At 41.0% G+C, this 23605-nt stretch overlaps 1 protein-coding gene across 1 annotated transcript; it reads left to right on the top strand.

Annotated features, from left to right (window-relative positions):
- Positions 1-14029: 14029 nt before the first annotated feature.
- lpar5a (lysophosphatidic acid receptor 5a) lies at positions 14030-14878 on the top strand (the record flags this gene model as incomplete). Its single annotated transcript, XM_059989488.1, has 1 exon — positions 14030-14878. A coding segment is annotated over exon 1 (735 nt), but the record flags the coding sequence as incomplete, so codon positions are not given.
- Between the last annotated feature and the right edge of the window lie 8727 nt (positions 14879-23605).

The raw sequence follows: 23605 nt of genomic DNA, 5'->3' as shown, positions 1-23605 counted from the left end.
AAAGTGAAAGTATAGCCTTCTGTACCCTAATTACCTCTGGTAAAATAGTGAAGAATTAAACCCTATGAGGAAGGTCCTTTCTGGATCCTTCCCTAGGTTTCATGTTTTGAAGGACTCAAGCTTCCAGGCTTAAGGATTCCAGTCTATTCATCCTGGTGTAAGTGTCTTGGTCTGAGTGTGAAGGTTTTCAACATTCTCAAGGTTCCCCATTGCACTTCAATGTTTCCAGGATTTCTTCAATATTCTCGCCATCTCAAGGATTCCCCAGGTCTCTCGAGTATTCCCGGATCTTGCATTTTCAGGTCTCCTTGGGACTATAGGTGCCAGCCATAGGGAGGGGGTACTATAATGAGCTGATCAAGCCTGTGCCTGTACCAGAGAGCTTTGGACTCCGATGTTTTTAGAGCAGCCGAATTTGATAACTGTTGTTTAATTAGAGTTGTGAATCGTTTAGAGTTCGTTATGTTTTTCGCGAGCAACTCACTCTTTCCAATGTGGTTTCCTGGTGCTTTTTGTTTAAGCTTGTTAAGTTTATTTTGGTAGGCTCAGGGATTCCATATCACTTATATGATTTAAGCAGATGCCTGATTATTGCTAATTATGGGGTTGTAGTTTTAAGACAGTTACTTCTCATGGTGTCATTTGGCCAAGCCACCCATATTGTTTTGGAATTATTATGGATAACCTCTCGTCGCTGCCCCTACATCAGTGTCTGTCTTTCCTCTGCACTTGAGTTCTGATATTGCCAGCACACATCGTGACACTGATGATATTGCATGAAAACAAACTGAGGCACTGCTATGTTCTCTCACTGAAATGTGGCTTAGATCCACTTCATCTGACTGCACCTTGCAACCTGAGGACTTCTCAGTTCACCTGGTAGCTGTCCTCTTGAAAAGCAAAAGGCAAAGGAGTCTGCTTCCTAATCACCTCCTCTCATTGCTCAGACATCATGGTCCTGACAAGTTCCTGCTCACTTGAGTTAGAATATCTAATGATGAAGTTCCATCCATTCTACCTGCCATGGGTGCACATTTCAGTTATGCTGATGGCAGTCTACATTCCATCTCAGGTGGGCATAAGGCCGACACTCAATGAACTATACTCTGATTAACAGGCACTGGTGCCCTCTTCGTCAGTGCAGGTGACTTTAATCAGGCCAAATTCAAGACCGTTTTTCAAAACACTACCAACTGCTCTGCTGTCCCATCAGCATCCCAACACTTGACCATTGCTACAGAACCATCAATTCCCTGCTTTCGCTTTGGTAAATCAGACCACCAAGCTGCATTCAAACAGAATCTGAAACAGCAGAATCTAGTACCAAAAGTCTTAGCTACAGGAAAGATGTACAGAGAAATTTATAAGGATGTTGCTGGGTCTGGAGGACCTGAATTATAAGGAAAAATTGAGTAGGTTAGTACATTATTCCTTGGAATATTGAAGATTGAAAGGAGGTTTGATAGAGGTATAAAAAATTTTGAGGAGTATAAGGGTAAATGCATAAAAGCTTTTACCACTGAAGTTTGGTGGGGCTGCAACTAGAGGTCATGGATTAAGAGTGAAAGGTGAAAAGATAAGGGGAATGTGAAGGGAAACTTCACTCAGAGAGTCCTAAGAGTGTTGAAAGAGCTGCCAGTACAAGTGGTGCATGCGAGCTTGATTTCATTGTTTAAGATAAGTTTGGATAGATACATTGATTGTAGGGGTATGAAGGGTTATGGGCCTGGTGCAGGTCAATGGGAGTAGGCAGCTTGAATGGTTTGGCACAGACCAGATGGACCAAGTGGCCTCTGTGCTGTAGCTTTTCTATGACTCTATGGACCCTAAAGCCATAGAGAACTGGTCTGAAGAAATAGATAAGCTTCTATGTGATTGCTTTCAATCAATGGACTTATCCATGTTCAAAGACTCAGCAGCCAACTTAGTTGAGTATATCACCACCATCACAGACTTCATCAGCAAATATATAAAGGACTGTGTACCAAAGAGATAAGTCCAAGACTTTCCAAACCAGAAGTCATGGATGAGTGGAGACATCCATTCCCTGCTGAAATATGGGACATCAGAGATGCCAAGAGACAGTGTCAATCCAAAATCAAGTACTAAACCAGTTTTCAGTTGTGACAAGGCTTACATGCTATCATAGGCTACAGAACTAAGTCAATTGTCATTGTTATTAACAGCACATCATTTCCTGATGAGCTTTACACATTCTATGTATGTTTTGAACAGAAGGGGTACAGAATGTCACAATCCACCTCAATAGTCTTCAATCCACGTATACCCACAGTCAATGCTGGAGACATCAGATCAGTCTTCCGGAGAGTTTCCCATGAGAAACCTCTGGCCCAGGTAATGTCCCTGGCTATATCCTTAGAGTCACTGCTCGTCAGCTGGTAGGCATATTTGCAGACAGTTTCAGCTTCTCGCTGCTTCAATCTGAGATCCCATCTCTTTTAAGAAAACCACTAACTTCTTGATACATAAGAAAAACAACGTATCATACCTAAATGACTCCTGCCTAGTTGGTCTGACATCCATGATCACGAAGTACTTCAAGAGGCTGGTTACTGCACCCAATAAATCCAAACAATCTCAACCCACTACAATCTGCCTACTGCCAAAACTAGTCCACAATGGATGCTCAGCACTCATCCCTGGAGCATCTGGACAGTAGACACTTTTGTTGGATTATCGTTTATTGACGATAGTTACACTTCCAATACCATAGTTCCAAGTCAGCTCATATCCAAATTCCTGGATCTAGGAGTGAATATCTCCTTTTGCAGCTGGATCATTGGCTTGCTGACCGAGAGATCACAATCAGTAAGATTAGGCATCAATGCCTCAGCCATAGGTATCTTCAGCAATGGTCTCTCACAATGCTGTGTCCTCAACCCCCTACTCCCTATACACGTGACAGGGTGACCTGATTCTGCTCAAACTCCATCTAGGTTTGCAGTTTGCAAATGCACCACTGTAGTGGAATAAATCACAAATAACAAGTTGGATTATAGGAAGGCAATAGAGAGCCAAATGGCATGGTACATAAGAGCAACTTACCCTCAACGTCAGTGAAATGAACAAACTGGTCATTGACTTCAGGAAGAGGGTTGTGTGCATGCTCCTATCCACATCAACAGCATTGAAGTTAAGTGTCAAGAGCTTCAAGTTGCTAGGAGTGAACATCGCCAAGAATCTGTCCTGGTCAAGTCACATAGGCACTGTGGCCAAGAAAGTGCTCTGACACCTCTGCTTTTTCAGGAAATTAAAGAAATTTAGCATGCCCCATTTGACCCTTATCAATTTTAATTAATGCACTATATAAAGAGTCCTATCTAGATGCATCACGTCTTGGTATAGCAGCTGCTGTGCACACAAAACTGCAGAGAGCTCTGTGCTCAGCTCAGCACATCACAGGAATCGGCCTCCTCTCTATGCACTCTATCTATACACCTTGCTGTCTTCGTAAAGCAGCTAGTATAATTAAAGAACCTAACTACTCTGGACATTCTCTCTTACTACGCCAGCAGAAGCAATATTTATTTGCGGTTTTGGTGTGAAACTAAACACTCTCGGGCATTTGTATAAATGTACAGTAAATAGCATTCTGAGTAGTTGGATCATAGCCTGCTATAGAAGCTCTAATGCAGATTGTAAGAGGCTGCAGAGGGCTGTAGACTCAACCAGATCTATCATAGGCACAGTCCTTTGCATCATCAAAGAAACCTTCAAGATGCAGTTCCTCATGAAGGCAGCATTAATTGTTAAAGATCCTCACCAGCTGGAACATGCCCTTTTCTCATTACTCCAATCAGGGAGGAGATACAACTGCCTGAAGACCTTCATTCAATGATTCATGAAAAGCTTCTTCTCCTCTACCGTCTGATTTCTGAATGATCCATGAACCTATAACACTACCTCATTGCTCCTTTTCTATACTATTTTATAATTTATAGCAATTTTGTCTTTGTCCTGAACTGCTGCCACAAAGCATTAAATTTCATATCATAATATATTTGATAATAAACTTGATTCTGATTCTGACAAAAGCCTGAAAGCATGGAATCCTGTTCTCAAGGACATTTATCCTACTGTTTTATTATTTAATGATGCCCTAGTACAATAAAAGTATTCCTTTTGAGAGGACTAGAATATAATAGCAAGGACATGATATTGAGTGCTTTATAAGGGATTGCTTGGACTGCACTCAGAGTATTGTGAGCAGTTTTGGTCTCCTTATCTAAGAAGGGATGTGCTAACATTGGGAAGTTTCCAGAAGAGTTTTGCTTGAGTTAGTTGATCCAAGAAACCAGAGAGGTGACTTATGAGCTTCATGGAAAGTGTTAAGTTAATGAATCATGAAGAAACTGAATATGCTTTGTACAAAGTCTCATCTTGACTGAAACTCATAAAACACCATAATCATCTGGAACCACCATTGGAGGTATGGATGGACCATGTTTGGAGTTGAACTGATCTGGAAGTGCTGGGATGAGCACAGGTGTGCGTACCTACTTTCCAATGCTGGATTCAAATATGTGGCAGGAAAGGAAAACACTGAGGGAGACAATCAAATAATCAGATCCACGGTTCTCACAAAATGCAGAAGGCCTCAATCGAACAATGATAAGTTCAGTCTATTCTGACAGGCTTCTCAACAGTGATGCAAGCAAAGTCTGTTCCTATAAAATTGTGCTGTAAATCAACCCCAGCCCAGCAGTATAGTCTGATCTAGGGACACAGAGGGGTGTCTGTTTTGTGTGGATTACTTATAAAGTCATGATTAAACTGAGATAAAAGTTGCACAAAATTTCCAAATGGCTGGAGCCCTGAAAGTCGTAGTTCTAATCTGGAATTACTGGATGTACTGGGGTAGAAAGTTTGAAATGAACTGTCCTAGGAGATCTGGAATGGACACAGGTGTTGGTAGTGCAGAAGAGGACAGCACCTGGGGAGAGAATAAGAGTAACCAGAGATTTTCTCCCTACAAATGGTAGAATATCTCACCTGAACTGTGTGACAAATCCAGTCCATTTATGGCATGGCAGCCAATCTTTGAATGTGCTTGTAATAGGCTTCTTGGTTAATGATGTAAGTCTCTTCCTGTAAGTCACACACTGGAGGGCTCACTTCATCTGTTGGAGCCTGCAATTCTAATCATTACTGGGAAGATATCTTCTTTACAGTACAACTGTGCAATTTAATATTGCAACAGCATTTGATTGTGAGAATTCTAGCATTGTTTAATTAATAGAACATTGAACGTTACAGCACAGTATAGACCCTTCAGCCCATAATATTGTCCTGCCTTTTTATCCTAACAGATCAATCTAACCCATCCATCCTACATAGTTTCTTAAATGCTCCTAATGTATCTGACTCTACCACCATCATGGCAAGGATTTCAATGTACTAACCACGTACAGTGTTTAAAAAAAAAAGACTTCTGACATTCCCTCCCACCCCTAACATACCTTAAAATTATATCCAATCACCTTAAACTTATACCCCCAGTATTAACTATTTCCACCCTGGAGAAAAACCTCTGACTATCGACTTGTTCTATGCATCTTGTACCCTCTATCAAGTCACCCCGCTTCCACTATTGCTCCACAGAGAAAAGCCCTGGCTCACCCGACCTATCCTCATAAGACATGCTGTCTAGTCCAGGCATCATTCTGGTAAATCTGCTCTGCATCCTCTCTAAAGCTTCCATGTCCTTCCTATGATGAGACAGTCGGAACTGAACACAGTGTGGTATAACTAGGATTTTATGGAGCTACAACGTTACCTCGCAGCTCTTGAACTCAATCCCTCGACAAATGAAGACCAATACACCATACACCTTATCAACACGATTAATTTGCATAGCAGCTTTGAGGGATCTTTAGTCACGGACCCCAAGATCCTTCTGTTCCTCCACTCTGCTAAGTATCCTACTATTCATCTTTTATTCTGCCTTCAAATTTAACCTTCCAAAGTGAATCACTTCACACTTTTTTGGACTGGGCACCATCTGCCTCTTCTCAGCCCAGCTCGGCATCCTGTCAATGTCCCGTTGTAACCCACAACAAACTTTGTATCATCTGCAGACTTACTAACCCGCCCGCCCTTGCACTTCCTCATCCAAGTCACTTATAAAGATAACAAAGAGCAAGGATCCCAGAACAGATCCCTGTGGAACACCACAGGTGCTGTTTTTCAGCTTCCTACCTAGGTCCCTATATTCTCTCCTCAGGATTTGACAGCTCAATAATGAACTTGTAGGCACAACAGAAGCAAAATGTCTTGGAGTAAAAGCAGTAGCAGTATCAGCCCATATCCATTCATATGGAAGCCTGCAAACAGATATCAGCTTGCTCATTGTCTTCAAAATAGAGATTCCAGAAATTTAGTCCATGCTGATAAAAAGTTTCTTGACAAGTATATCCCACAGTTTGTGAGGCACTTACATTACAGAGTAATTAATGCCAGTACCATCAAGGAACTGTGCAGTCAATGGCACCCAGATGTATATATGGATGTACAAACTTTTCACATTTAAAAGGACTTGCTAAAAGTAGGGTTGGTTAGGTCAAGAATAAAGGAACAAATCTAGTAGAGAAAGATGAAAAGATGTGGAGAGGTCAATTCTAAAACTAATACTGAGAAAGTAAATATATGTCTCCATGAAGGACAGCCGAAGTTGAAAGCATTGAGCTATAGAAGTAGAATCTATCATAACTAAGTAACTGAGCTGTACTGATACGCATTCTGGTCTGCTGAAATAAATTGGCAAGGCCTTTGGCCATATGATTTTGAATATAGGTTAAATATACAAATTTTGTAGTAGGACTGCAGAGTAGCTGTAAAAGATAAAGCAGAGAACGGGTTCTTCAAATGTTACTTTCAGCTGACCCTCGTCCGAATGCTTTCCGTGGCTTCACTCTCCTGAAGGATGCTCACACACCAGCCTCAGAGACTGAAATCACAGGATCATCAGGGGCTGTGGGAGCTCACGAAGGTTCCTCCATGCCTTGATGGTCAAAGTGAGCATGAAAGACTAGGAGCTCATACTGAAGCGATGCCCTAGGCCGCTTGATTTCTCTTTGTAAGAGGTGATAACATTCAACCCCTCCTCCTGCTGTCGAGCATCCTTTATTGATTCAAGTTTAGACAGAGGTTGCCACTTTACACAAAAGATGGCTTTCTGAAGTTTGTACCTGATCCACTTTTAACTTTCTTGGTCACCAGACTTGACCACAATGCGTTTAAAATGCACCTCTGTTGTTTATGACATTTTGCTTATTGCCTTTTTCCTGCTGACCCATTGTAATAGACATCACATCCCTACCTTTGTGCATTCCATTCGATATCAGATATGCTTGTCAGTAGTTATTGTGTAGGCATGGAGCGCCCACTGGGTAACTTTTATTTCAGGTTCACAAGCAATAGTTCATGTTCTACACCATAACAGAATATTCTCTGAATAATTGCAAGTCTTGTCCCTATGGCAGAAGGGTTTGGAATGGTCTCTATTTAAATGGCTGAAAGAACCAAAGGACCTCAACTCAATGGTACCCCATCCTGGAGAGTCCTTACAGTCTCTGGCCGAACCCCTGAAAGAGTTCATCTCATATCTGTTCACTCCATTGAGGGTGAACAGGCTGCCTTCAGAAGTTTCGTGCAATTTCTTTTCTCTCAGCTTGCGTTTGCCTTGCTTTTGAGGTTATGGAACTTGATGTCTCTACCATGACTCAGCCCCTTCCCATCATAGATTGGCATGTGTGATATTGCAGGCATAACAAAATCATTACTAAAAGAAGATTATAGCTGGGAACTTAATGTCCAAGGATACCATAAGACCATGAGACATAGGAGCAGAATTAGGCCATTTGGCTCATCGAGTCTGCTCCTCCTTTCAATCATGACTGATCTTTTTTTTCTCCTCTTCAACCTCAGTTCCCGGCCTTTTCCCCGTAACCTTTAATGCCATGTCCAATCAGGAACCTATCAATCTCTGCCTTAAATATGCCCAACGACCTGGCCTCCAAAGCTGCATGTGCCAACAAATTCCACAAATTCCCCACCCTTTGGCTAAAGCAATTTCTCCTCATCTCTGTTTTGAAAGGGTGCCCCTCTATCCTGAGGCTTAATATCAGCCAATGCTCTAACCGTGTTAGTAACTTCCCTGTAATACTATGGGCTCTTAACTGGTAAGCAGCCTCATGTGTAGTACCTTGTCAAAAGCCTTCTGAAAGTCCAAATATACAACATCCACTGCATCCCCCTCATCTATCCTACTTGTAACATCCTCAAAGAATTCCAACTGGTCCATCAGGCAGGATTTTCCCTGAAGGAAACCATGCTGACTTTGTACTATCTTGCCATGTGTCACCAAGTACTCCAACACCTCATCTTTAACAATTGACTTGAACATCTTTCCAACTACAGAGGTTAGGCTAACTGGTCTATCATTTCCTTTCTGCTGCCTTCCTCCTTTCTTAAAGAGTGGAGTGACATTTCCAGTCCTCTGGCACCATACCAGAGTCCCATGATTTTTGGAAGATCATTTCTAATGCCACCACAATTTCAAATGCTACCTCTTTCAGAACCCTAGGGTCCAATTCCTCTGGTTCGGGTAACTTATGTACCTTTAGGTCATTCGGCTTTTTGAGCATCTTCTCTCTTGTAACAGTAACTGCACCCACTTCTCTTCCTTCACAACATTATCAGAATCAGGTTTATTATCACCAGCAAGTGACGTGAAATCTGTTAACTTAGTAGCAGCAGTTCAATGCAATACATAATCTGCTGGAAGTTCTAGGTGTCAGAAGTCATGAAGTGTGTGAAGTTTTTGCACACTTTCATTACTAAGAAGAAAGTTACTAGTCATTACTAGGGAGAAAGTTCTTCAGAAAATGAAAGATCTAAAGATAGCTATGTCATCTGAACCAGGTGGTGTACACCAAAGGATTCTGAAAGAGGTAGCTGAACAGATTGTGGAGGCATTAGTAATGATCATTCAAAAGTCGCTAGTTTGGAATGGTTCCAGAAGACTGGAAAATTTTGCAATTTTCCAGCTTTCTGGAACCATTCCAGAAGTCACTCCACAGTTCAAGAAGGGAGCAAGGCAGAGGAAAGAAAATTATAGATAGGCCAGTTAGTCTGATCTCAATGGTTAGGAAGTTGTTGGAGTCAATTGTTATGGATGTGGTTTCAGTGCACTTGGAGGAACATGAGAAAATAGGCCGTAGTCAGCATGGTTTCCTCAAGGAAAAATAATGCTTGACAAATCTGTTGGAATTCTTTGAAAAATTAACCAGTAGGATCGGTTTATCTTGTATGCTTTTATTTTCAGAAGGCTTTGGACAAGGTGCCATACATGAGGTTGCTTCTATTTTATCTTCATTAGTCCACAGGACTTGTTTCCAAAATGCATGAGGCTTGTTTAGATGTTCCTTTGAACTTTTTGGCTGCAATGAGCAAAGGTATGTTTGGAGAAAAAAAGGGTCCAGAATTTCATGAAAAGAAGACCTCTCCAACTGTTAAGCACAGGGGTGGATCGATCATGCTTTGGGCTTGTGTTGCAGCCAGTGGCACGGGGAACATTTCACTGGTAGAGGGAAGAATGAATTCAATTAAATACCAGCAAATTCTGGAAGCAAAATTCACACCATCTGTAAAAAAGCTGATGATGAAAAGAGGATGGTGTCTATAACAGGATAATGATCCTAATTCACACCTCAAAATCCACAATGGACTACCTCAAGAGGCACAAGCTGAAGGCTTTGCCATGGCCCTCACAGTCCCCTTACCTAAGTATCATCAAAAATCTGTGGATAGACCTCAAAAGAGCAGTGCATGCAAGACAGCCCAAGAATCTCACAGAACTAGAAACCTTTTGCTAGGAAGAATGGGTGAAAATCCCCCAAACAAAAATTGTAAGACAGTTTACAAGCTGTGATACTTGCCAAAGGGGGTGTTACTAAGTACTGACCATGCAGGGTGCTCAAACTTTTGCTTCAGACCCTTTTCCTTTTTTTTTATTCTGAAACTGTAAAAGATGGAAATAAAAAAGTAATCTTGCTTAAAATATTAAAGAAATATGTCATCTTTAACTTTATGCCTTTTGGAAATCAGGTAATCTTTTACTCACTTAGCTACTCACTGTAACAGAAATTTTGACCAGGGGTGCCCAAACTTCTGCATGCCACTGTAAGTTAGTATAATCACCTCTTTGGCTGTAAATGTTCAGTGGATTTTTAGTCATTTTTAGTATGGCTGGTTCGGTTTTTTTTTGTAATTTCTTTGCAGCCTTTGTCACACCATGACTTGAACTGTCTCATAAACTGTTTTTCTCAGGACTTCACTTTATCTGTCTAGCTTGAACTAATCATTAGTATAAAGCATCCATAACTTCCTTGTCCTTTGCTTTCTCTTTGCTATCTTTCTTCTGTTTTTACAGTAGATTCCGTTGGTTAATGTTAATTACATACTTTGTTGTGTACACCTAATAAACGGGTGTTTCTCAGGTAACATTGTCTAATTTCTTCAATTATTTCACTTTTTCTGCACCTTCTGCTTGTTCTTTTGGTCTTCAGTGCATTTCCGAAACTGCGAGAGCCTGTGATGTGCAGTTTAGAGTTCAATCAAATGATCTAGCATTCTGCTGTCCCTACAGAGGACCAAGAGCTGCCTCGTGGAGAAGACCAAAGACAGGGCACGGGGCCATGATTAACACCATTTCGAAGCATCGAGGAAGATTGAAGCATGAGGTGATTGTAGAGGAGGTCAGTGGTCACTCTCACAGAGGCCATAAAGTAAGTAGCCAGCTCAACAGTGTTTGAAAGGCCACGTGTCAGAGTCATTTGGAAGGCCGGAAATCAGCCTTCCAATGGTCACTCTTCATGGAAGGACGAAGTTTCAAAGGTTTCAAAGGTACAATTTAATATCAGAGAACTGTATACAATATACATCCTGAAATTCTTTTTCCTCAACACCATCCCCGAGAGCAGGTCCTATTCCTGCAAAGAACCTCAGTCAGCATGTAACTCCAGGTCACGGTCTTCAAAAGAACCCTGAAAGGGAAAAATAAAGATATTAAAGATGGAAATAGAGTTGTTCCTGAAGATGCAAGCAAAGGAGGATGCCTACAAATTTCTATGTGGTTATTGGACTGTATATTGCGCTCCTTCAGTATTCTGTCTTGCTGCCTGTTGGGGTCCCAGGTAGGCACTATGTTAGTTTTTGTGAGAGGGAGGTGTTGGGGATTTGGGGTCTGATGGTTTACTTGGTTTGTCTGTGTAGGAGACCGGTTAGTTTTTGTTTGTGAAAGAGGGGGTTGAGGGTTTGATTTTATCGTCACTGTTTTTTTGCAACAGAGGTGTTGGAGGTTTGGTGTTATTGTTGCTTTTTTTGTGAGGGGGGGATTTTGGGGCATGGGGTTCGAAGTTCCAGCCACCTTTTTCTGTGTGGCCCCTCTGTTAGCTTGTTTGCTAGGGTGGGGTTGGGGTTTGCAAGTTTTGTTTCTTTTTCCTTTTCGTGCTAGGAGGGGGTTTTCTAGTGTTTGTATTTCATGGCTGCCTGGAGAGGACAAATATCAGAGTTGTATTGTACATGCATACTTCAACAATAAAATGAAGATTGGAACCTTTGAACATCATTCTAGATCTCCAAAGAACCTTCTGGACAATATCATCTCCACATCCAATAATAGTGTCTGCCTTAATGAGTGTGTCTATCTCCAGTGGAGTATTTGGACACACTATGAAATCTCCAGGAAGTAGCACTTCCTTTGTCTCAAGTATTGAGGTTCACTTTTTTCTGTCCACATTCTTTCCACAGCCCACCTCCCCCCTAAACCCTATATCCGGAAACATGTCACATTGCTGTCCCTCTAATAAACCTTTTATGGACATCTGTGGGTGACCAGCACTGGCACTGGAGGCTGCCATCAATCATTGGTCTGAACTTGACATTGTCCTCATCAGCTCTGTGATGTGGTTAGCAGTCAGATCACACAGAGAGGGTGCCATGGTTTCTGCCTGTCTTAGTGGGTGACTCTCACATCTTCCCTCTTTGTTAGGATACTGCCTCCAGCCAAGGCCTGAGAAGCTACGGCTGTAATATATCTTCTTTACTCTTCTATGTCTATTCTGGCACTCACTTGCTAAGAGCCCTGCACATGAAGAAAATCCTCCCTGTCCTTGTAGCAGCTACATGCACTACAGCCATTTCGCATTACTCTTTCCCCCTCCCTCCTCCAGTCTAACCGCCCGGCTTATGGTATTCTCGTAGGTTAGTTAGATCCCACTGTTATCCCCAAGTCTAGAACTTCCTGGTGGGCTGAGTTCAGGCCTTGCTTCACCATTTTCAGGAAGACTGGATAGTCGAGCCCCAGGTATTCTTCATATACTCGATATTTACATTCTACGCAGTCCATGGTGAGCACATCAAATCTCTGAACCACTGACATTATCATTGCCCAGTTATTCTCCTGCTCATTACCTCACTTCTCCCTTAAAGCAGCAATTTCTCCTCATTACTGGCACTACCATTAATTAGCCATGTACCATCCTGCATCCTCTGTGGCGTACTGATCCACGTATTCCTCAGGCATTTAGCTCTTACCAACACGTGTACATTTTTGGGGTGCATCTGGTGAACTTCAGTAATCTTTGTGGCAAAATTTTACATTCCTACGAGTGACTTTAAGTGAGGGCTGCTCAGGCGAAACGCTCTGCTTCTTCCCCAGGTTTATAGACTATACTACCCATTGTCAAGGGCTGACTGGGGTCATCAGGATTCTCGATATGCTGTTGTCTGCCATCCAAACAGATACGTCTGGGTGTGACATGTCCCCCAAATATTTCCACCTTAGCTCCACACTAACAAAAGACAAGGAAAAATTTAAAACTCAAGAATATTTACTGTGTGATCTCCCAGTTTTCTTGCCACTGAATTCATGGTAACACTTGTATTTCCTTCCCTATCCAACTCAGTACCACACAGTTATGCACTTATTCTTTGCAGTCACAGGTGCACTCACGAACAAATGTATTGTTATGCAATCCCTCAAATGAGTGTGCACACATCCGTCTGGCAACCTGAATAACCAGTAACCACTTTTTGCATCTGGAGGCCTTGTCTCATCAACTTACCAATAATGATAGTCAGTCCCTCCCACACACACTCATATGCACACACATCACACTTCCATATCAGCAGGTTCATCCCTACACTGTGTTCTTAGATGCTTCATAATCCCATGGTTGTTGAGCTGAACGGAGTGGTACTCTTAGACTGCTGAGGTCGCTGGCCACATAGTGGGTCTCAAATATATCCTGTCTGTGTCACTAGAGAGACACTAATGCTCATGATATAAAGGTCTTCATTCGTCATAACAAGCAGGCATTCTGCTGGAGCAACCCACACACAATGCTGCAAGAACTCAGCCAGTCAGACAGTGTCTACAGAAATGAATAAACAGTCAAAGTTTCGGGCTGAGGCCTTTCTTCAGGACTGCAAAGATGTCAGAATAAAAGTTGAGGTGCAAGGGTATGAGAATAGCTAGAATGTGGTAGGTGAAGCCAGGTGGGTAGAAAAGGTAAAACACTGGAGAAGAAGGATTCTGATTGGAGAGGAGACTGAAAAAGGGAAGGAAGAGGGGGCCCAAGGGGGAAACGATAGCTGGGTGCGAAGAGTTGAGAGGCCAGAGTGGGGAATAGAAGAGGGTAGAGGGAGGAGGACTCAGGGCCACCAGCTATCTCCGCACAGTAGAAAGAGTGGCATGTAGAATTTGGAGGGACAAGCTGCGGGGGAAGCAGTCAATTGAATATGAGTAGATACCTGGTGGCCCTGTCTCAGTCTCATTCAGATAACCTCCTTTCCCTTATTTGTGCTCTTCCTGGTAAAGATAGCGTTATGTTTCTCTTGTGAAGCCTGCTTATCTGTTGCCACAACCCTGTCTTGCTGCTGCATGCAAGTAAGTTTGTGCATACTTGCATCACACAACCACACAGAGCTGTGGTTTATCAACTTTAAGAGTACCTACACATCTTCTCAGATTGTGAAACTGGCTACGCTGCTCTAGCTTAACTCTAGTTAAAAGCTCTCTATTTAATCAACAGCAAGCAAAGCAGTGGAAAGTGGTTCCATGGAGTCAAACAGTACAATCTTCTTTGTGAATACTCTGTTTGCGTCTACTTATGGGTTGACGGTGGCAGTTGGATTACCCCTAAACAGCTTTTCGCTATGGGTGTTCTGCAAAAGATTGAAACGACAAACTGCTCCTGTAATCTATTTGACTAATCTGGCAATATCAGATCTGCTCTTCATTCTGTCATTACCTTTCAGAATACATTACTTTATAACCACTCAATGGCTTTTTGGAAATTTTATTTGCACTCTATCTGAAACAATATTTTCAGTGAATTTTTATACAAGTACTTTATTTATTACATTAATAAGCATTGATCGCTATCTAGCTATAGTTCATCCTTTCCAGTCAAATTTTCTTAGAAGTCCGAAAGTGGCCAGTGCTGCCTGTGCCGTGGTTTGGTTTATTATCATTTTGATGAGCTTTCCAATTGCTTTTCAATATCATCAAAAGGATCAAATAAACAGTACAATATGTTATGAAGGATATCCAGCTGAAACTTGGAAATCTGCTGTTAAACTCATATTACTGATAACAATGCTTGTATTTGCGATGCCTTTTGTAATAATTATCATTTGCTTCTTTGCTGTTGTCAGAGTTATGTTCCGAATCAGAAAAGAAGATCAGACATTTAAAAGATACAAAATTGTACCATTGTTTCTACTAAACATCGGGGTCTTCACTGTGTGCTTTTTACCTTTTAATGTTACTTTGGTATTGTATGGACTGTATAAAATAGGTCGTTTCTCAATGAAAGGAATGTATCTGGTTCATGCCATTACCGTTTGCTTAGCCAGCATCAGCAGCTGTGTGGATCCTATTATTTACCACCTTACTAGCATGGCTTTCAAAATCGATGCAATAAAGAAGGAAAAGGTGACCGTCAATTCAGTGGATTTGATAAAAACAGGACCTCAAACTAACAAAGAAAGCATTGTACTCGGTAAGTGAATGATTTACAAGTTTGGATATGCATTAATAGAGATGGAAATAGCTGAACTATGCACTTGCGTTTAAGTAATTAGCAGCTGTCCGTATACATGTTGAAATAAATCCTTTTGTGTTTGAGCGAAGTAGAGAAAATAGCAACCTAACTTGATTTGTCCTTAGCTTCTCTAAGAGCTTTGCAAATATCTTGGAGTTTTTTTTTCTGCTTATTGGCAAAGGAAGTGATTCTATTAGCACTGAAGCTGCACATCTTCAAACAAGTGAGCAGTAACAGATTGATACTAGACCGGTTTGAATTTGTCTGCTTTATAAGAGTACCAAAATGAAATATTTTCTATAGAGAGGGCCTATTCAAGCCACATTCATGATGGCAAAAATTGGTTAATTTCATTTCAGTTTTTGATCGGTAGCCTTGTAGAATGGAGCACTTCAATGAATTGTGCAGTTTTTAAATGTGATGAATGCTTTTGTCTCCACCAAACTCTTAGGAGGAGAAGTTTAAAACCTCAACACTTGTTGAATGCATCTCTTTTCCTCATCTCCATTCTAATATTTCAAATTTTGTTTACCTCAACTCCATTATAATATATTAAAGGTTCTGATTCTAGGGAATATTTTACTTTGCGAAGTAGATGCCAATGTTGGAAGTATTGTATGCTTTTTAGCAAGATGTGCTAAACATCTGTCTCTACAACTGAAATGTTGTCGTGGTCTTTGTCATGTTCAGTAATATCATTTGATATCAAATGTAGTGAAGTAAGCTGGCTGAATAATAACTTTTGAACTGTTAAGAGGCAAGACGCATTGTGGACGTAGTAAATTGTTGGTCTAAAAATCTGGATTATTGATCTGGAAACATTAAATCAAATCCTTTTTGAGATGTTGTTGATGTTGCTGGGTATTCTCCAAACTGATGGCATGAATATTTATTTCTCCTTCCAGTAAAAAATTACCTCCTCCCCACTTCTATTTCTCACTCTGGGCTTTTACCTCATTTCACCTGCCTACCATCTCCCCCGATGCCCATCCTCCTTCCCTTTCTCCTACGGTCACTCAACCCTCCTATCAGATTATTTTCTCTTCAGCCCTTTACCTTTCCTACTCACATGGCTTCACCTAACACCTTCTAGCTTGTCCACCTTAACCTCTACGCAACTTTTTATTCTGGCATGCTCCCCCTTCCTTTCCAGTCCTGAAGAAGGGTTTCAGCCCAAAATGTCAACTGTTTGTCCATTTCCACAGATGCTGCCTGACCCACTGAGTTCCTCCAGCATTTTTGTGTGTTGATGTGGACGTCCAGCATCTGCAAAATTTCTTGTGTTTATAATTTCTATCATCCATGTGTCCATCTAAGTATTTCTTCAATGCCCTTAATATATCTGCCTCTGCCATCACCATTGGCAGTGTGTTTCATGCACCCACACTCTCTGTGTTAAAATAAACAACTTATCTTTGACATACCATCCATACTTTCCTCCAATTACGTCAAAATTATGCCCCATTATATTAGGCATTTCCGCCCTGGAAAAACAGTCTCTGAATATCCATTTGGTTTATACCTCTTATCATTTTGTACACCTCTATCAGATCATCCCTCATCCTCCTTTGCTCAATCTATCCTTATAAGACATGCACTCTAATCCAGGCTGCATCCTGGTAAATCTCATCTGCAACCTCTCTAAAGCTTCCACATACTTCATATAATGACAGGACCAGAATGGAACAAAAATTTTCAAGCATCGTCTAATAGAGCTGCAGGGTTTTATAAGGCTGCAACGTTACCTTGTGGTGAACTCAGTCCCCAGGATAACAATGACCATTGCATCATACGCCTTCTTCACAACCCTTTCAATTTGTGCAACATCTTTAAGCGATCTATGGACATTCATCCTATGATCCCTCTGTTCCTCTGCATTGCTAAGTATCCTGCAATTAACCCATTATTCTGCCTTTAAATAAAACCTTCCAAAGTGAATCACTTCATACCTTTCTGAGTTGAATTCCATCTGCCACTTCTCAGCCCAGTTTTGCATCTTGTCACTATCCTATTGTAATCTATGACAACCTTTTCACTTTCCACAACTCCACCAAATTTCATGTCTTCTGCAAATTTAATAACTTACACTTCCATTTCCTCGTCCAAGTCATTTATAAAAATCAAAAAGGGAGGAACAGGTCCCTGCAGAACTCTACTCGTCTCTTACCTCCTGGAAGAATACAGTCCTATAACCACCCTCTACCTTCTGTGAGTAAGCCAACTCCGGGTTCACACGACCAGGCTTGCCTGGATTCCAAGCCTCCTGAGTTTCTGAATGAGCCTATCATGGGAAACCTTCTCAATTGCCTGACTAAAATCCATATACATCTCATCCACTTCTCTACCTTCATCAATATGCTTTATCACATACTCAAAGAATTCGATCAGGCTCATGAGGCATGACCTGCCCTTTACAAAGACATGCTGACTATCCCTAATCAGACTTTGCTTCTCCAAATACTTGTAACTCCTGTCTAAGAGTATTCTCCAATTATCTGCCCAACATCAATGTAAGACTCACTGGTCTATAATTCCCTGGGTTATTCTTACTCTCTTTATTAAACAAAGGAATAATATTTGCCACCCTACCATCATCTGGTACTACTCCTGTGGCCAATGAGGATGCAAATATCACAAAAGGCACAGCAATCTCTTCCTTCTCTTTCTGTAGTAACCTGGGTTATATCCGATCGGCCCTGAGGACTTATCTGTCTTATTGTTTTTCAAAAGTTCCCCCACATGCTCTTTCTCATCATTGACTAATTCTAGTATATCAGTCTGTACAATGCTGCCCTCACAAACATTATGGTCTCGCTAACTTGTGAATACTGAAACAAATTATTCCTTCTCCAACCTCCGGCATATGTTTCCTCTACTACCCCTGATCAGTCCTACCTTCACTCTAGTCATCCCCCAGTTCTTCAAATATGTGTAGAATGCCTTGGGGTTTTCCTTATTCCTACAGTTTTTAGATAAGGTCAAATGATCAAGGAGCTTCAAATAACTGTAGTATGATTAACATCAGAAGCAAAACAAACTGCTGGAGGAAAGTAGAAGTCAAGCAGTATCTGTGGAGGAGGATGAAATGTTGATGTGTCAGGTCAAGACCCTGCTTCATAACAACAAGTTAAAAATTCACTCAGGCCTTTGAGTTCCTCCAGCTGTTTTTGATCCAGTATCTGCAAACACCTCTGCAACTTTCTTCAGGTTTGCCACAGGATTTTACAACCAGTAATCATATTGCCCAACCAACACGTCATAGGCAGTATCATTGTGAATGGGCACTATACTGAAAGGTTAAATCTGCTCTTAATTCTGAAATGCTTCCTGACATGCTGTTTATTTCTGTCATTTTCTGCTTTTGTTTCAGGTTTTCAGCAACATCAGATTAGGCACAGATGCACAGAAAATTGTGAATAGATCATGCTATAAGCATGAATAGATCACAATTTATTGTAAGTTTATCTGCCCTTTTCTCCATAAGGATCAGAAACTAGAAAGCAGAGCTAAAAGGAACAGGGAAATAGAATGGATGATTTCTGAAAGAGAGATAAACATAGTGAAAGAAAGGTTGAATTCAAAGAGATAAAGAAAAAGAAGAAACACATTTAGAATTTTAAATTTTTTGAAATTCAGAAATTTCTAATTTACGTGCAAAGGAAGTTGGTAATCAGTAACATATAACATACTGTAAAGGGGAATGTTAACTTGAAATCTTAAGTCTTAGCACTTTATGGAAAGGCATCAGGTTACTAATAGTTAAGTACAGGAAGATTCTGAAAATAAGATTAAAGGCAATATATACTTAAACTTACAAAAAATTGTGATCTATTCATGTTTAAAGCATAATCTATTCACACTTTGCTGTGCATCTGTGCCCAATCTGATGTTGCTGCTCATTTAACGTAAACAGTTTAAATACATTGAACCATGTCTATTGGGTCACTGAAGTTGGGTCAGTATAATTTTACCATCTTTAATATATAACCAGCAAATTATCTTAGCACAATTACAAAAATTGTATGTGGTAGGGAAAACACTTTGTTGTTACAGAAAATTTCAAACATTTACAAGGTTTAATAGGAATGTTCCATTGCACCTCAGTTAGAATCATATAGCACAGAAATAGATCCTTCATTCCACCAAGTCTTTACCGGCCTTCAAGCTCCCATTTTCAGTCAAACTACTCAGATTCAATTTCATTCTATTCACATTCCTGTCAATTTCCCCTTAATCTAGCACCAATGGACTAGGAGCAATTTACAATTGCCAGTTAAGGCTATAAGACCTTAAGATATAGGAGAAGAGTTAGGCCATTTGGTTTATCAAGTCTGCTCCACCATCATGGAAGATTCATTTCCCTCTCAGCCTGAATTCCCAGCCTTCTCCCCATAACTCTTCATGCCCAGACTAGTCAAAAACCTCTTAACCTCTGCCTTAAATACACCCAATGACTTGGCCTCTACAGCCACCTGTGGCAATTAATTCCACAGATTCATCTCTCTCTGGCTAAAGAAACTCCTCATCCTCTCCATTCTGAATGGATGTCCCACTATTCTGAGGCTATGTACTCTGGTTCTGCACTCCCCCTCCAAAGGAAACATTCTCTCCACATCCACTCCAGTGAGGCCTTTCAACAATGAGATTCCCACAAATTGTTCAAAATTCCAGTGAGGACAAGCCCAGAGCCATCAAGCACTCTTCATCAAATATGCCTTTTAACCAGGAATAATTTTTGTGAACCTCCATTGCATCCTTTTGAATGTCAGCACATCCCTTCTTAGGTAAGGGGCAAAAATGCACAAAATACTCCATGTGAAATCTCACCATTGTCTTATAAAGCCTCAACATTACCTTCTTGCTTTTATATTCTAGACCTCATGAAATAAATGCTAACATCACCACCTGCAAATTAATCTTTAGGGAATCCTGCACAAACAGTCCCAAGTCCCTTTGTACCTCAGGTTTTTGAATTTTCTCTCCTTTTAGCCCACCCTTTTACTTCTTCTACAAAAATCCATGACAATAGTCTTCCTGACAATATATTCCTACTGCTATTCCTTGGCCTATTCTCCTATTCTGTCTAAATCCTTCTGTAGTCTCACTGTTTCCTCAACACTACCTCCTCCTCCATCTATTCTTGTATTATTTGCAAACTTGGCCACAAAGCAATCAATTCTGTCATCAAAATCATTGACATATAACATAAAAAGAAGTGGTCCCAAATCAAATCTTTGTGCAATACAACTAATCACCGGCAGTCCATTATTCTCAATTATTTCCTCCTGCCAATCAGCCAATGTTCTGTCCATGCTGGATCTTTCCTGTAATACCATGGGCTCTTAACTTGTTAAGCTGCCTCGTGTGTGGCAACTTCTCAAAGTCTTTCTGAAAATCCAATTTCACAAAATTCACTAATTCTCCTTTGTCTATCCTGCATGTTATGTCTTCAAAGAATTCCAACAGATTTGTCAAGCAACATTTTCCCTAAAGGAAACTGTGCTGACTTTTTATCATATGGCTCTAAGTAACCCAAATCCACATCCTTAACAATCAAAATCATCCCAAATACTGAGGTCAGACTAATTGGGCTATAATTACCTTTCTTCTGCCTCTCTCATGAGGTGACATTTATAATTTTCCTTTTCTCCAGAACCATTCCAGAATCTATTGATTCTTAAGAGATTATTACTAATGCCTCCACAATCTCTTCAGCCATCTCTTTCAGAACCCTGGGGTGTAAACCATTTGGTTCTAGTGACTTACGCTCCTTCAGACCTTTCAGTTTCCCAAGAACCTTCCCTCTAGTTATGGTAACTTCACTGACTTCTGTCTCCTGACACTCTCGAACTTCTGGCATACTGTTATAGTCTTCCACAGTGATGACTAATGCAAAATACTTGTTCAGTTTGTCTGCCATTTCCTTGTCCCCCATTACTACCTCTCCAGCATCATTTTCCAATGGCCTGTTATCTACTCTCAGCTCTCTTTAATGCTTTGTATATCTGAAGAAATTTCTGTGACCTTCTTAATATTATTGGATAGTTTACCTTCGTATTCCACCTTTTCCTTTATGACTTTTGTAGTTGCCTTCTGTTAGCTTTTAAAAGCTACACAATCCTCTGAATGTCCCAGTAATTTTTGTTTTATAGTAAGCCTTCTATTTGGCCTTTAGAATAGTTGTTCTTCTTTGGGATGTATCTATCCTGCGTCTTCTGAATTACTCCCAGAAACTCCAGCCATTGCTGCTTTGCCATCATTGCTGCTAATGCCTCCTTCTGATCAATCTTGGCACTTGAATCCAAGGGGGATCAATATCCTGGAAGGAAGGTTTGCTAAGGCTTTTGGGAGAGTTTAAATTAGAATTCCTGGGGGCTGGAAACAGAACTGAAGTGACGGAAGAAAGGAAGGTTGGCTCACAAATAGAGAAAGCTTGGAGACAGTGCAAAAGGGAGGATATGTAGGTGATAAAGAAGGGACATGCACAGACCAATGGTTTGAGATGTGTCTATTTTAATGTGAGGAGTATCATGAATAAAGCGGATGAGCTTAGAGCATGGATCGGCACTTGGAGCTATGATGTTGTGGCCATTACAGAGACTTGGATGGTGCAGTGCAGGAATGGCTACTTCAGATGTTTCAGAAAAGATAGGGAGGAAGGCAAAAGAGGTGGGGGTGTGGAACTGTTGATCAGAGATAGTGTTACGGCTGCAGGAAAGGAGGAAGTCATGGAGGGGTTGTCTACGGAGTCTCTGTGGGTGGAAGTTAGGAATAGGAAGGAGTCAATAACTCTACTGGGTGTTTTTATAGATCACCCAATAGTAACAGGGACATCGAGGAGCAGATTGGGAGACAGATTCTGGAAAAGAGTAATAATAACAGGGTTGTTGTGGTGGGAGATTTTAATTTCCCAAATATTGATTGGCATCTTCCTAGAGTCAGAGGTTTAGATGGGGGGGTGGGGTAGAGTTTGTTATGTATGTTCAGGAAGGTTTCTTGACACAATATATACATAAGTCTACAAGAGGAGAGACTGTACTTGATCTGGTATTGGGAAACGAACCAGGTCAGGTGTCAGGTCTCTCAGTGGGAGAGCATTCTGGAGATAGTGATCACAACTCTATCTCCTTTACCATAGCATTCAAGAGGGATAGGAGCAGATAAGTTAAGGAAACATTTAATTGGAGTAAGGGAAAATATGAGGCTATCAGGCAGGAACTTGGAAGCATAAATTAGAAATGGATGTTCTCAGGGATATGTACGGAAGAAATGTGGCAAATGTTCTGGGGATATTTGCGTGGCGTTCTGAGTAGGTATGTTCTAATGAGACATGGAAAGGATGGTAGGGTACAGGAACCATGGTGTACAAAGGCTGTAGTAAATCTAGTCAAGAAGATAAGAAGAGCATGTGAAGGGTTCAATAAACTAGGTAATGACAGGAATCTAGAAGATTATAAGACTAGCAGGAAGGAGCTTAAGAATGAAATTTGGAGAGCCAGAAGGAGCTATGAGAAGGCATTGGTGGACAGGATTAAGGAAAACCCCAAGGCATTCTACAAGTATGTGAAAAGCAAGAGGATAAGATGTGAGAGAATAGGACCTATCAAGTGTGACAATGGAAAAGTGTGTATGGAACCGAAGGAAATAGCGGAGGTACTTAATGAATTCTTTGCTTCAGAATTCACTACAGAAAAGGATCTTGGCAATTGTAGGGATGACTTGCAGTGGACTGAAAAGCTTGAGAATGTAGATATTAAGGAAGAGGATGTGCTAGAGCTTTTGGAAAGCATCAAGTTGGATAAGTCATCAGGACCGGATGGGATGTACCCCAGGCTACTATGGGAAGCAAGGGAGGAGATTGCTGAGCCTCTGGCAATGATCTTTGCATCATCAATGAGGACAGGAAAGGTTCCAGAGGATTGGAGGGTTGTGGATGTTGTTCCTTTATTCAAAAAAGGGAGTAGGGATAGCCCAGGAAATTTTAGGCCAGTCAGTCTTAATTCTTTGGTTGGTAAGTTGATGGAGATGATCCTGAGAGGCAGGATTTATGAACATTTGGGGAGGTATAATATGATTAGGAATAGTCAGCATGGCTTTGTGTAAAAGCAGGTCGTGCCTTACGAGCCTGATTGAATATTTTGAGGATGTGACTAAACACATTGATGAAGATAGAGCCATAGATGTAGTGTATATGGATTTTAGCAAGGCATTTGAGAAGGTACCCCATGCAAGGCTTATTGAGAAAGTAAGAAGGCATGGAATCAAAGGGGCCATTGCTTTGTGGATCCAGAACTGGCTTGCCCACAGAAGGCAAAGAGTGGTTGTAGACGGGTCATATTCTGCATGGCAGCCAGTGACCAATGGTGTGCCTCAAGGATCTGTTCTGGGACCCCTATTATATGTGATTTTTATAAATGACCTGGATGAGGAAGTGGAGGAATGGGTTAGTAAATTTGCTGATGACACCGAGGTAG

The sequence above is a fragment of the Hypanus sabinus genome, chromosome 2, assembly GCF_030144855.1.
Source record: "Hypanus sabinus isolate sHypSab1 chromosome 2, sHypSab1.hap1, whole genome shotgun sequence".
NCBI lineage: Eukaryota > Metazoa > Chordata > Chondrichthyes > Myliobatiformes > Dasyatidae > Hypanus > Hypanus sabinus.
The sequence above is the reverse complement of the archived record's forward strand: the minus strand, read 5'-3'. Positions and strand labels throughout refer to the sequence as shown.